Consider the following 12,825-nt stretch of genomic DNA (forward strand, 5'->3'; position numbering starts at 1 on the left):
GGAATGCCGACAATGTCTTAACATGGACCGACCCTAATTAAATGATTGGGCCACTTCTTTTTTGTCCACAAATACAAATATTCTACCCACATATATATTTGATACAATTTACTTACCAAGATTTGTATTCGAATCATTTAATACAAAACATGGGATTTCACTTTAGTTCTTCTAAACCCTAATCACAAAATGCTGTATCAAATAACTTAATCCAAATACAGACGGACTATATGTTACTACACCAAGCTTAAGCTAAGAATGTCTGAATATACTCATAAAAGAATTTGGCCTTTTAACGAATATTTATAATCAAATGACGTTTTTTTTAATTATTATGCTGATGGAAAGTCTTCAAGAAAATAAAATACAGATTTGACTGTAACAGGGAAGAATCTTCTTGATCTCTGGTGGAGGCGATACGACAACATCACCATGATGTGATGATGATGGTGATGATGATGATGATGATGGTGATGGTGATGATGACGATGGTGATGATGGTTTCATGCCACCCACCTTCTTCTACTCGACGACGTCGTATTGTTGAACAGTGCAAACGACCGAGTCGGCCGATTCTCTCGGGAACGCGACCCTGACCCTGACCCGCTGAAGCATCCAAACAGCCTCATGACCCGGCCGGCGAACCCGCTTCCTCTTTCTCTCCCTCCGCCTCTTCCTCCTCTCGAGCCCCACGAAACCCTTCTCGGGAGTCTATCGTCGGCGAATCTCCCGCCGTCGACCTCTGTGTACACCACCGGCATCATCCTGTCCCCTCCTCTTCGACCTCCGGGGATCCTCCCGACGGCGAATCCTCCGCCAGGAAGCCTCCATATCGTCAGCCCCGATGCCGACTCGTCGTCCTCTTCCTCTTGTGTCGTAGCGGTGGCTGTGGCGGTTGCACCCTCTACTCCGCCGCCTTCTGTTCCGATTTCCTCCGCCGGGAGCTCGTGGCGGCAAACCGGGCACGAGTTGCGGAGCGCGAGCCAGGGGAGGATGCAATCAGGGTGGTAGATGTGGTTACAAGGCATCTCTCGAGCCGCCGAATTGAGGACGAAGGTCTCCTTGCAGACGGCGCAGTGAGATTGCGAATCGGATTCGAGATGGGTCGGTTCGATTTCTATGACGGGTAAGGACTCTATCGCCGATTTCGAAGCCGGTGGGTGCTCCCACGAACGGTTGTTCCTGTTCGCGTTGAGCTCGATCTGAGAGATCTGATCCAAGAGCCGATCGAATCCAGACCCCAACAAAAACTCCGTCATGCTCGGCGGCAACGGCCGGAGACCGGATTCCGTACCATCGTCGTAGTACATCTGAAACGCCGACCGATCTGGGCCCTCGGATTCGTCGGACTGACCAGATCCACGGAGCACAATCACAGGATTCGGAGACCGTTGGCTCCGCGAACGGACGACGGCGGATCTTGGGCTGTTCTCCACCACGTCGGCGGCGGCGGAGTACATGGCCGAAAGGGGGAACCTGTTGGCGCTGCGTCGGTGGCTGTGGCGTTGACGGGGGTGGAAGGAATCGGCGCGGGTGAAATCCGGCGGATCCTGAATCTGCTCGACGAACCCGCCGTCGCAATCGGGGCAGGCGATGAAATCGGGATCGGAGACCCAGACGAATCTGCTACAACTGTAACACCAATACGATCCAGACGCCATAGACAGCAAAAATTAATCCTTTTTTTTGTTTTTTTTTCACGGATCTGACGAAATGATAAGATTTCCGGGGTAGAAAGAGAGGAACATCCGACGAGAAAATATCAACTGGGAGAGGGGAAGAACATCATCTGGAGGAGGAAGAGAGAGGGGATTGTTGGGGGGCTGTTTGGGAGGCGAGAAAAAGGAGAGAAAATGGTGGAAAATGAAAGGGAGAGAGAAAAGGCGGTTTAATTGAACAGAAAATACCGCGTTGGCGTGCGCCGAACCATCCACATCTTCTACTCCTTGCTCTCCTTATCGTTTGCATTTGTTTTTTTTTTTTAATTCCAAAACAAAATTTGGGTTTGAAGAAAGTTACCATTGATTTAGTATTTTATTAAATCAACATTACTTGGACCGTAAATATGAAAAAATTGATAGAGACTAATGGATTATCTAATTTCCATTTTCTGACATTGTTTTGTATATCTATATTAAATGTTAATTTAGAAAACTAATGTGAACTATAATTACCATGTGGTTAATTTCTCTTTCTAGTGGGCCCCTGTCCAAGTCCATTTGCTCTTCTGGTTATTACGTTTCCTTCCAAAAAAAAAGGGGTCTCTTTAGCTGTTTTATAACCTTCAATTGCTCGTGTTTGTATTTAGGGTAACTCGATGATAATTTGCATAAAAATCGAATTAATATAGTTTGAAAAAATAATTTAAAAGGAATCTAACAAAAAACCAAATATTCATTCCGTATATTTAATCTTTTTTAAAAGGAAAAGAGGCATCGAAAGGGAATAAGCGCATGTCCGCAGAGTCATCAATCATCATCACGTTGGCAACTTTTTTTTATGGATTATATTATTAATCGAACCGATTATTCTTATTAATTACATAATTTAAACAAAAGAAAAAAACGAATTAAGATACGAATAACTTTGAATCTCTTGAATTCCTCATTATTTGGATGATAAATATTAGAAACGTCAACCAAAACCCTAGCTGTCTTGAGTTGTTTTCTGGGTAAAAGACAAGAAAACATTGCCTGTATTAAATACAATATGGTATTTGAATTATGATTCACATGTAATTATGTTCATAATTTTTTTAATTTCATCTGAATATTATTTATAATTCAAAACAAAAGCCCGTAGAGTGAGGCCCAATTTCATTTTAAATGGCCCAATATTAAAATAAATATGCCTGATATAAGCCCATTAAATCCCCCATCAAATCACCCCTCTTCTGGTTTGGGGAAAAAAAAAAGAAGAGAAGCAATTCTTGTCGGCCACCCACGGCTCTCGCTGGTTTGAGCCTAAAGCCAGAGATCATTCGATTAAGATACCGTTTTCCAGATCATGCGCAGGTACTCGTTTTCTTTCGCAAGTTATGTTTTTTCTTCTTTGATTTCGGATTCTTTGCTCTTATGTGTTCGGAAATTGCATCGTGATTTGTAATATCAGACTTGGGATTTCTACTTCAGATTCCTCGAAGTTCGGTCCCCCTTTTCTGATTTGAATTCGGGGACTTTTTTCGTATGAAATTGTTTTCTGGGTTGTGATGATAGGTTGGGTCTTGCTCAGTTGCGTGTTGTAATCACTGGGTTCTTCTTTTAAATCATGAATTTTGTGGAATCTTCATTGATTTTCATTCTAGGAAGTACCCTTTTAGTTTTCTTCTTTCCATTGGCTCTGAAAGTCTGAATTAGTTTGGAAGAAGAAACGTAGGATCTTTGTCTCGGAGATTGTACGAGTGGAAGCTTGTCGGAGAAAGAAACCGTTCCTCAATGGATTCAATCTCAGTTTTGACCAAAACTGATAATAGATTCCATTTAATCTAAATATCTGATCTATCTTTTCCGTGGGTTTCTTTATGACTTTGGCGTTTGTTTTTTCTTGAGGTTTCTTCCTTGATGAAGATTGTGTGGTTTTCGCTTCTTTCTTATTCTCTCTGTGTCATGTCATGCGGATTCAACTAGCCACCGAACTATGTTTCGTGATCTCTATTTATCTCGTTAACCTTACTTTTCGTCCCCGTGTGTTTGGGAACGTAATGCCGGAAACTTTACTCTTTCATTCCGGCCTTGTTGTTTAGCTGTAACTCCATAGGTTATATTGTTCTCGAGTAGAGTTTAGGCTAAAGATCTCAGGTTATAGCGTCGTTCTCTTCCTCAGGATGCAGATGGAAAACCATGCCAGGTCTTTTCTTGTCCTTTCATGTTTCGGGAAATATCAGAATTTGGATTTTGCTGTTGTAAAAATCACATTCATAGACATAGGTGCAAGTTTATTTCGTAGGAGAGTTTTAAACTATGGTAACTAGGGTAGAAGATATCGATTTCAGCCAAGGGTGAGCTCCACAATGCCCCCCCCCCAACTGTGTGTAGAACCCCTTTTTTTAGACCGTTATTCTTATCAGAGTGTTATGGGCTTAATCATCATCGTACTTTGGTTTGCTTGATTTGAGGGGTGTAGAATGAGCCGTGGCTCGCGAGTTGGGTCATTTTCAACGAGCTTGGCCAATGCTTTTTTGGCTCATTTAAAGAACAGGCTCACGAGCCAGCAAACCCTAATTCTTTTACCCTTGCTTTTTAACCTAAACCGTGAACCCATTTCGTGCCTGTTTCTGACATTCCCAATCTACATAAATGTAGGTTTTACATTTTTTTTACTTCTTGTTATTGTTTTGTTGAATGTAAGTTATATCACTCACATGTATTTTTTTTTTGTCAAGATATTGAAGATGAAAGTGATATTCTGATTCAAGATGGTACCTCGGTTTCACAATAGCATGAAGTTACAAGTAGAACCTGATATCGTGTTTGTGTATATGAAATATTTGTGTTGAGTATTTCCATCTCGTTTGAGTCTGGACGGGTGAGGCTGAGCTGAACCAGCTCGTTTTATCGCCGATGATTTCTGACCGGTAGCTTATCGTTCTACTCTTAAAAATTGCAGTAAGGACAGGACACAAGAGCAGCATAAGTAGCTCAGTTCGATTCTGGAAAAAAGATGTGATGGGGGCTCCGAGGCTTTCCGGGATGCAAAAGCAAGTCCTCAGCCTATACAGAGGGTTTCTGAGAGCCGCCCGTTCGAAATCCGAGGAAGACAGGCGCGAGATCGAGACAATCGTGTCGGCCGAGTTCCGCCTGAACTCAAAGCAGATCGATCGCAAGAACTTCCAGTACATCGAGTACTTGGTGCGGCGTGGTAAGAAACAACTTGATCAGCTCAAATGCCGCGACACCGTTAGCCTCTCCTCTTTCAGGGTTTCGTCTTCGAAGCCCGAAAGCTCCTAAGAGCCCTAGTTTTCTGCGGTAAATGGTTCGGCCTCGTTGAACGTTGCTGTTTCAGTGTACGTCATGGAGGAAATTGCTTGATTTTTTTTTTTTATTATAGATATCGCATTGAAATTCAGGCAGTGAAACATTGAATTCCAGATTGCAACTCGGAGATAGAGAGAGAACTTGAAGCTGAGTTCCTGTTCTGTTGGAAGTACATTAGATTTCGGTCTTGGATATATAAGAGAAGGTAATTATTATAGAAGAGAAGCACCAATCCACTTCAAACCCACAAAGGGCAAACCCCAACAGATAACCAAAAAGAGAAACATACACCAACTTATAAATGGGTTTTTTGGTACGAAAAATACCCACAATTACATGATTTATATTTATATATTAAAAAAGCTAGTTAATTTTTAGTTTTTTTTCCTCTCTCCCTCATTTTTGATCCTCAAAAGTGTAAACGCAGCTCCCATCATCGCTCCTAGCCGTTGGATCGAAGTTTTTGGCAGAAGGATCCGTACAGCCCTCTGGCACTGGCAAATTCACTTGCTGTGCTGCTTGCCCTGCAAATCCGCCGCCACCAAAAAAAAACCCTAAATCAAAAACCCTAATCCCAATTTCCCCTTTCCCTCATCCCTTATCACTCTCTTTCGCAATATCGAAAATCATATATATATATGGTGAGGAGAAGGGGGAACTAACCGTAGAAAGTTCCGCGGCCGATAGCGTCAGCGTTTGCGTCTCCTAAGGCAGCTTCCTTGAGGTAAGTGTCGGCGAGTTGGACTCTCTTGACGTTCTCTTGCTCTTGGACGAGCATCGTTCCGTATTCCATAAGCTTCTGGAGAGTCATGGCGGGCTGCTCGAAGGTCGGCAGCGCCTCCCTTGAGTTCACCAGCCTCTTCCCGATCTTCTCCACTCCTACTCCCTCTATGAACTTCCTCACCTCGTCGTCGTACACTCTGGCCCTCAAGGCACCGAAGAAATCTATACACCGCAAAACGATTTCTTGTAAAACAAGGCACCGGAGAAACCGAGGCTCGTGTGTACACTGGTTTAAGTAAGGTACAATGTAGCTTGGAAAGGGGTTGAGTTGAGAGTTTACCGATGGACTGGCCAGGGAATTGGTCGACAAGCTTGACGATGTCCTCCTCGGGGACATTGTCAGTCCTGAAGATACCTTTGCAGACACCGACACGGTCGTCGCGAGTGGGAGCCCAGTAGAACTTCTCCATACGACCGTCACGGATGAGCGGAGCGTAGAGAGTGGAGAAATCGTTACCGGTAACGATGATCGGGACACGAGCGTTCTCCTCCTTGTTGTACATCCCTGGAAGCTGGACGTTGGTCGGGTTGTCGGCAATGTTCATGAGCGTTGCGTTCACCATCTGGTTGTTGACTGTGTACTGAGTCGTTCCTCCCATACGACCAGCTCCTGCGTCGAGATCGTTGATGAATAGACAACACATCTTCCCCTTCTTGATTATGTCCGCTGCCTCACGGTACCTTTGTCTGATCAGCTTGGCGGGCTCTCCTGCGTTTCCACTCTCCAGCTCTCCAGCACTCATCATGATCGGCCTGCGAAAAGATTTGAGACCCGTTTTCGGTTACACTGAAATGGATGATGGGTTGAGATTAGAAATCGAAAAGGGGTGAAACTTACGTGATGCCCATCTTGGCGAAGACGAGCTCACACTGGAAGGATTTACCCTGTCCTTTGCCTCCCCAGATACCCAAGATGAGTGGAACCTGTGACAGATGATTTCAGATTATGTGGAAAGACAGATACAAAATCTTGATGATGTTGAAAGCTCGAGAGAGAAATCGGAGAAGAAAATGGAACCTTGATGTTGGGAAGCTTCAAGAAGTTCTTGGTGAGGTGAACAACCAGCTTGTCCATGAAAGCAGGTGCGATATAGAAACCGTCCATTAGGTTGTCCAAGTTGTACCTATTGTAATCACATGCTTTACATTTCAATGACAGTACAAAGTAAACGAACTGAGGAGCCAAGATTCTTGTCAGGAACTGATAGAGATTGATGAACAGAGAAACTTACTGTCTGAGACCCTGGCTGATGTACTCGTAGGAGCTGAGGACAGCGTGGTGGGTACCGGTTCCCATGGGAGCCTGGAAGAGCGAGTCGACCATACCCTTTCCGCGTGTGATGTCTTGCTGGTCATCGGATACGTCGCTCACAAGACCCTTCCATCTGTCTCCGTCGGTCTGCTGTCCCTCCTCCAGAGCCACGATCTTGAACGACTTGCTCTTCGCGTTTGTGCTCTGCGGGTATCTTGAGGCGGTGACCAGTTTGATGCCCAAGAAGGACGAAGTCGGAGCCGATGCAGCTCCCGCCCCAGATCCATTCAAGCCCAACTGCCAACGAATCCAGGCCAAAAGTCATGTGCTTTATTCGTTGTAATCCGTAACTTGATCATGCCATAGACTCGAAAACCGGTTCAAAGGCTAAAGTGTATAACTTCCTAGCTATGTTAGATATAAAGGGTTCTTCTCTTTCTTAATCTGACATCTACGAAGGTTGTGTAAGAAACAGAGCTCAGAAAACGCATCAAGTAACATAAAGGATCAAACTTTTCACAAGAATTGGGAAACCAAACAGACCCATATGGCTAAAACAGAGGCAGAACCACTCTTTTACAAGTTCAGTTCAAACCACTCCGAAACACAGACAGAAATCAGAACAAAAGAGGGATTGCTGGTGTACCGGAGCTCTGTTGACGTTGATAGCGCCGACGGGGGACACGGCGGAGGCCATTTTCCGGCGAACGCGACGGCGACAAGCGGCGGAGAGATCGAACACAACAGAAAGCAGTAGCGCTAGTTGTGAAGTGGGGAAGACTTGATGAGTTATAAAGAGAGTTCAAACCCAATTCGTTATCTCTTCGAGCTCGAGGCTCAGTCGCCTAATAACCACACGATCGGGAATGCACGGCTCTCGCTGGTTTGAGCCTAAAGCCAAGGAGCGTTCTGTGCCACTGGATTTTACGTAGCATTTAGTTTTCAGATTCGATTTTTATTACTCCCTCTTTCTTTTTTTTTTTAAACCTATTTATTTATTACTCCCTCTGTTTCTGATTAAATGACGTTTCCCATTTTTTTTTAAAAAAAGTCTTATATGCCCTCATTAAATTATTTTTGTATTAATACTTTATTGGAGTTGAATATTTGAATTAGAAATATTTTTAAATAACCTTGAAAATCTAAAACCAGGTATGAGCTTTTTTTCTGTCCGAAAACTACGGGTCATCTTTTGGTCCTTCGTGTAATATTTAATTTTATCATTTGTTTCCTTTTTTTTTCTTATAATGAAAAGAGAGAATTTGAGGATGAGGTGAGCAAATCAATATGTGATCAGGAATCTAAATTTTTTTTTTTTTAACTAGAAGGTTCACCTGGGCCTTCGGCCCAACCTACATCACCTAGGTTCGGGAGCAGCCTTTAGAGGCCCGGCGACAGGAGTCCAGAGAGCAACACCCTCCCAACCGAGAAATACCCCCTCCCTCCCCATCAGCTGGTTTCGAACTGGCGACCGGGGCCCAGAGAGCAACACTCTCGAATAAGATCTTACCTCTTCTTCTTCCTCTTGCTTGAAGACAATCACCGAAACCAGAATCCTCGGACATGAAGCAGAAGAAGAACCAGAGCAGATCCTTGAACCCCTATTCCATGCAAACCCATGATGAATCCGCCTCTTCACCCTCACCAAGATTTCTCTCTCTTCTTCGTTCCAAGGTATCTTCTTTTTCCATTTTTATATTCGGATTTTCGTTTAACATAAAGATTATATCTATTCAAAAAAAATTTTTACTCTTTCGATTTTTATTTATTTATTTTAATTTCATTTCTTAATTTTTTTTAATTTAATTTCATGTTTGATACCTGTTTAATTCTTAGATCGTATTCAATCGGAGTACAAAACTATCTCAAAACCTGCACTGGGGAAATCCATCAATGTTTCTCATACTATCAATGTTTTGCTTATACGTAGCAAATATTTTTAATGCATTAATAAACAAAGCTAAAGGGAAAACGAGTAATCACTAAAAAAAATGCATAAACTTTTCAACACTTTTCCATTAGATAATTGAAATTGCGTGGCATTATATTGGTTATTATATCTATTTTTTTTTTTATAAATTGGTTATTATATCTCTCAGTGAAAGCATCTCTATACACTTGAAAAGATATTCCAATAATAATAATAATAATAATTAAATATGTTTTTCTTTTTTTTTATAACCAAGATATCCATCGGGCGCTCCATCCACTTAATCCTCTAGATCCAAAATCAGTTTTTAATTATGCGATTAATTATTACTTTTTCTCCTCACCACCGGTAGAATCTAATTTTTTCTGTTGATGAAATAGAGATATAATCGATCACGAATGAACAGTTGAATTTTTATTTACTTACAATTGAATTTCTCAAAATATTTGAGTTTGATAAATTTTAGGATGCTCACACTATATATAGAATTTACTTTGTTATAAATTCAATCCGAAACGTTACATATGCCAAATTGTTGGGAAAAAGGGTAATAACCCTTTGTTTATTTATGACGTCAAATCGTCCAATACATTTGTTTATTTATTTTCACTCAAACAGTCAATTAAATTAGAAAATAAACACCAAATCCATTGCTCAAAAGATGAAAGAAATTGGGATCTTTGTGTTGTTGGTTTGTGCGATACAAATTGGAACACAAAATTTCAAACAAGCGTTTATATTTTTAAAATATGAGTTTTTTTAAAGCTGTTTATCTGTACATTTTGAACAAAAAATTAAATATAATTAAAACCATGGTGAATACAGCCATTGCTTGAATCCAATCGCATCGTAAGCTCTTAGAGATCACTAAACCAAAGCTACACAAAGTCATGTCTTAAGCATGCATGCGCATACTAATAACGAAACGCCGCACGCACGCTTTTGCCTGATACGATGACGAATCCGACGGTTCTATGAACAAAACGATGAAACCCTAATGTTAGATTATCTTTTCAGGAACCAACGATAATATAACGAGTCCTAAGAAGGGTATATGCCAAACAACAAGCAAATGACATATAAAGGCAAAAGACCTAGAAGCTCAACATGAAATTTTCCTCCAAGCAAATGTATCGACTATTCCCTTGCATATATATGTATATATGTATGCATGGAGATTACACGATGAGCAGAAAAACGAAGAGAATTAAGAACCCTAAAAAAGAAGTGAAGGAAGGCTTAAACATTCAAAAAACCCGAAAGCTTTTGTAGCGAAAATCCTTTTTCTCTCCCAAAGTTTTATTGTCTTCCAAATCTTTTGGCAAAAACATATCAGAGGTGAGATTCTACAAGCATTTCCCTTCACAAAAATGCTATCTTGTGATCAAAACTCAGTCAAGAAAACCCTAAGTCTTTTTCTTCTGACTCTCCCAATTATATAGTTCGAGACCAAACAGGAACAGACAAGCAAATCCGAAAGAATTCGATGGATCGATCCAAACCCTCGTTCCGATGTTTATCTGCTTCAATACGACGGAGGAGGAGGAGGAGGAGGACGGGGTGGAGGAGGAGCACCCCAAAACGCGTCATGGTGAGGAAATTGTCCATTTGGCATGAAGTTAGGAGGCATATTATATATCAACGATGGCATTGGCATCGACCCTCCGTTGCTACTGTTCCCGGTCTCGTTGTTACCATTATCGTCGTTCTTCTCCTCGTTCACTTCGTTTTCTTCCTGCTCTTCTTGCTTCTCCGGCTGGTTACCATCCTCTACCGGTAACCTCTCATATGTCGCGTTGCTAAAGGTAGCCGCCATGACTATGACTGGACCCGAGGCCACTAGAGGCCCAGCAACACAGCCTCCCACCACCTGACCTTGCCCTCCCGCCAGGTAAATGGTCAAACCCGAGGCTGCAGCTGGAGAGCCTAAGGCGGGCAAGAACGCTCCGGACATTGACAGGATCTCGAACCGGCCATGCAGGCTCACTACCCCGCCTGGTGCAGCAGGCTGCCGAAGCGTCACGTTGGTCACCGTGCCGCTTCCGCTCAACACCGAGATGCCACGGCCTCGCCTCCTCGCAAAGGCGCTGAGGCTGTGCACCACGTCAGCTCCGCTTGCTATTTCGAGGACGTGGCTTTGCAGGGAGTTGGGGTTCTCCTTTGTGACCACAACGGGAGATTTGGGTCTGTTCTTCGAACCGGGGGGTCTACCCCTCGGGCGTCGGGCGATCGAGCCGGAACCTGACCCGGACCCATACCCGGACTGGGTTTCAAGTAGGTTATCTTGACTTGGTTCTAGTCGGCTGTTCTGTTCTTCTTGGCTTTGAGCGTTTGGACTTCCGCTGTCGTTGGTGTTGGTGAAGTCTTGGATCAATCTTGGATCCGACCGGTTAAGCCTAATCCGATCTTCGTCTGTCAGATTGGTTGCGCTCATGAGCTGCAACGATGGAGTTGATGATGTAACTGGGTGGTGATCTATGCCTCTCATGGCGACGTTTCCGACCCACCAAGGGTTCGCCATTTTTTGTTTCTCGGGAAAATCGATCTCCGAGAAAATCAAAAGCTTCAAACCTTTTCTTCTTCTATATGCGACCCTTGCAGTTCCCTTATTTACCAGTGAAAGAATCCAAATAAATCCCTCAAATCGGAGAAGTTACCAGAGAGAGAGAGAGAGAGATGATTCAAAAACCCCCATCTTTATAGCTCACATTGCACCCAAATCCAGGCCGACATGCTGCATGAACCGGACACTAACAGACATGGGTTTCATTTGTTTGCTTCCATGTCCCAAACAAAACCCTGAAACAAGAAAAAAATTTAAGGAAAAAAAAAAGACAGAGATCAGATCCGGCAGTAGCTAAAACAACAAAAGCCTACCTCACAAAATTTCTGAAACACAAATCCAAAGCCACCGACAAGATGAAATAACCATCGAACAGCAAGTCGCAGGAAAAAAAAAACACGCGAGGACAAGAAAATCTTTTTACCTCTCATGATGATGATAACCATCGTTACTGCGAGTATGCTAAAAGGAGGAAGACGAGGAACAAGAAAAAGAAGATGCCGATGATTTTTTTTTTTCGTACCTTGATGGCAGAGAATCAATTAACAGTTCAAAGTGAATCCTCTCTAAAATCAAATCTGCAAGTGGGGTTCCCCTCTCCCTCTCTCTCTACCTGTGTTGAGAGAGTGCGTACGTTAAAGGAGAGCCCGGGCGTACGATAAGGTCAGAACGAAAACCTTTTGGTTTGATCCCTCGTTATTACAGAGTACGATCTCCGAAGCAGCTTCTGCCAGGGGACTTCGGCTTTCGACATTTAGCTGTCCGAGCAAAAGCTTCAGTGAGCTTCTCTAGGCCTCTCTCTCATCGATGGCCCCACCGATGCAAAATTACTCAAACACCCCCCCTCCCCATTTTCCTCCCACATTCGTTTTTATGTTTTTATTTTCTCTATTAAAAATTATGCAGTATTTTTTTTTATGGATGGGATAAATGAGATTTCGGTTGGACAATTGAGAATTGGGATTTTAATTTTTTTTAATCAGATTTTTTAATTCATCGTTCATACGTATCCGTATTTTGGTTATTTACATATATTCGAATATTTTGATATCTACGGATATGACGAAGAGAGAGGCGAATGCGAAAACGAATATAAAACATAATAAAGATGACGGCGATGAGAGAAATAGGGGGGAAATGACGTACCTCGGTGGACGGAGATATGACGGAGATATGACGGAAATATGACGGAAGAACGAGAAAGACACTCGACGTGAGACCGAGAGAGAAGCCACGGAGCGGCGAGAGAAATAGCGGAACACAAAATATTTATATAGAAAAAAAATAACCCTAGTTCTTTTAATGGGTTTTTTTAAATAAAAAT

The 12,825-nt window shown here is 42.7% G+C and overlaps 4 protein-coding genes across 8 annotated transcripts; 1 reads left to right on the top strand and 3 right to left on the bottom strand.

Moving 5' to 3' along the window:
• Nucleotides 1-136: 136 nt before the first annotated feature.
• Nucleotides 137-1,903, bottom strand: LOC104824283 (probable E3 ubiquitin-protein ligase RHC2A). Its single transcript, XM_010556311.2, has one exon. It carries the CDS (start codon nt 1,659-1,661, stop codon nt 504-506), a length of 1,158 nt encoding a protein of 385 aa, XP_010554613.1. The 5' UTR covers nt 1,662-1,903; the 3' UTR covers nt 137-503.
• A 995-nt stretch (nt 1,904-2,898) lies between these two features.
• LOC104824284 (succinate dehydrogenase assembly factor 1, mitochondrial) lies at nt 2,899-5,116 on the top strand. The gene is made up of 2 exons (XM_010556312.2): nt 2,899-3,014; nt 4,606-5,116. The coding sequence occupies exon 2, from the start codon at nt 4,665-4,667 to the stop codon at nt 4,944-4,946; it is 282 nt and encodes a 93-aa protein (XP_010554614.1). The 5' UTR covers nt 2,899-3,014; nt 4,606-4,664; the 3' UTR covers nt 4,947-5,116.
• A 53-nt stretch (nt 5,117-5,169) lies between these two features.
• LOC104824285 (ribulose bisphosphate carboxylase/oxygenase activase, chloroplastic) lies at nt 5,170-7,791 on the bottom strand. Its single transcript, XM_010556313.2, has 7 exons — nt 7,655-7,791; nt 6,989-7,305; nt 6,775-6,880; nt 6,595-6,680; nt 6,037-6,509; nt 5,637-5,918; nt 5,170-5,497 (listed from the first exon to the last, which is right to left on the bottom strand). The coding sequence occupies exons 1-7, from the start codon at nt 7,703-7,705 to the stop codon at nt 5,370-5,372; spliced, it is 1,443 nt and encodes a 480-aa protein (XP_010554615.1). The 5' UTR covers nt 7,706-7,791; the 3' UTR covers nt 5,170-5,369.
• Nucleotides 7,792-9,973: 2,182 nt separating this feature from the next.
• Nucleotides 9,974-12,736, bottom strand: LOC104824286 (AT-hook motif nuclear-localized protein 15-like). 5 transcript variants are annotated; one of them, XM_010556319.1, is made up of 4 exons: nt 12,648-12,732; nt 12,025-12,259; nt 11,647-11,737; nt 9,974-11,543 (listed from the first exon to the last, which is right to left on the bottom strand). In XM_010556319.1, exon 4 carries the CDS (start codon nt 11,457-11,459, stop codon nt 10,464-10,466), a length of 996 nt encoding a protein of 331 aa, XP_010554621.1. In that variant the 5' UTR covers nt 11,460-11,543; nt 11,647-11,737; nt 12,025-12,259; nt 12,648-12,732; the 3' UTR covers nt 9,974-10,463. The 5 variants fall into 5 exon arrangements, with proteins under 5 accessions (XP_010554621.1, XP_010554617.1, XP_010554618.1 ...); XM_010556315.1 differs by having other exon boundaries at nt 9,974-11,737; nt 12,025-12,114; nt 12,648-12,724; XM_010556316.1 differs by lacking the exon at nt 12,025-12,259 and having other exon boundaries at nt 9,974-11,737; nt 12,648-12,736.
• Nucleotides 12,737-12,825: the final 89 nt, after the last annotated feature.

This window comes from Tarenaya hassleriana, unplaced genomic scaffold, assembly GCF_000463585.1.
Source record: "Tarenaya hassleriana unplaced genomic scaffold, ASM46358v1 Cleome4, whole genome shotgun sequence".
Taxonomy (NCBI): Eukaryota; Viridiplantae; Streptophyta; class Magnoliopsida; order Brassicales; family Cleomaceae; genus Tarenaya; species Tarenaya hassleriana.

What these genes read in the sequence shown, in the direction of transcription:
- LOC104824283 (XM_010556311.2), bottom strand. Translation starts at nt 1,661, where the DNA reads ATGGCGTCTGGATCGTATTGGTGTTACAGTTGTAGCAGATTCGTCTGG.
- LOC104824284 (XM_010556312.2), top strand. Translation starts at nt 4,665, where the DNA reads ATGGGGGCTCCGAGGCTTTCCGGGATGCAAAAGCAAGTCCTCAGCCTA.
- LOC104824285 (XM_010556313.2), bottom strand. Translation starts at nt 7,705, where the DNA reads ATGGCCTCCGCCGTGTCCCCCGTCGGCGCTATCAACGTCAACAGAGCT. An exon ending in TGAAGCTTCCCAACATCAAG is followed by an intron (nt 6,681 to 6,774) that starts GTTCCATTTTCT and finishes CATCTGTCACAG; the next exon opens with GTTCCACTCATCTTGGGTAT. An exon ending in ATTCCCTGGCCAGTCCATCG is followed by an intron (nt 5,919 to 6,036) that starts GTAAACTCTCAA and finishes TGCGGTGTATAG; the next exon opens with ATTTCTTCGGTGCCTTGAGG.
- LOC104824286 (XM_010556316.1), bottom strand. Translation starts at nt 11,459, where the DNA reads ATGGCGAACCCTTGGTGGGTCGGAAACGTCGCCATGAGAGGCATAGAT.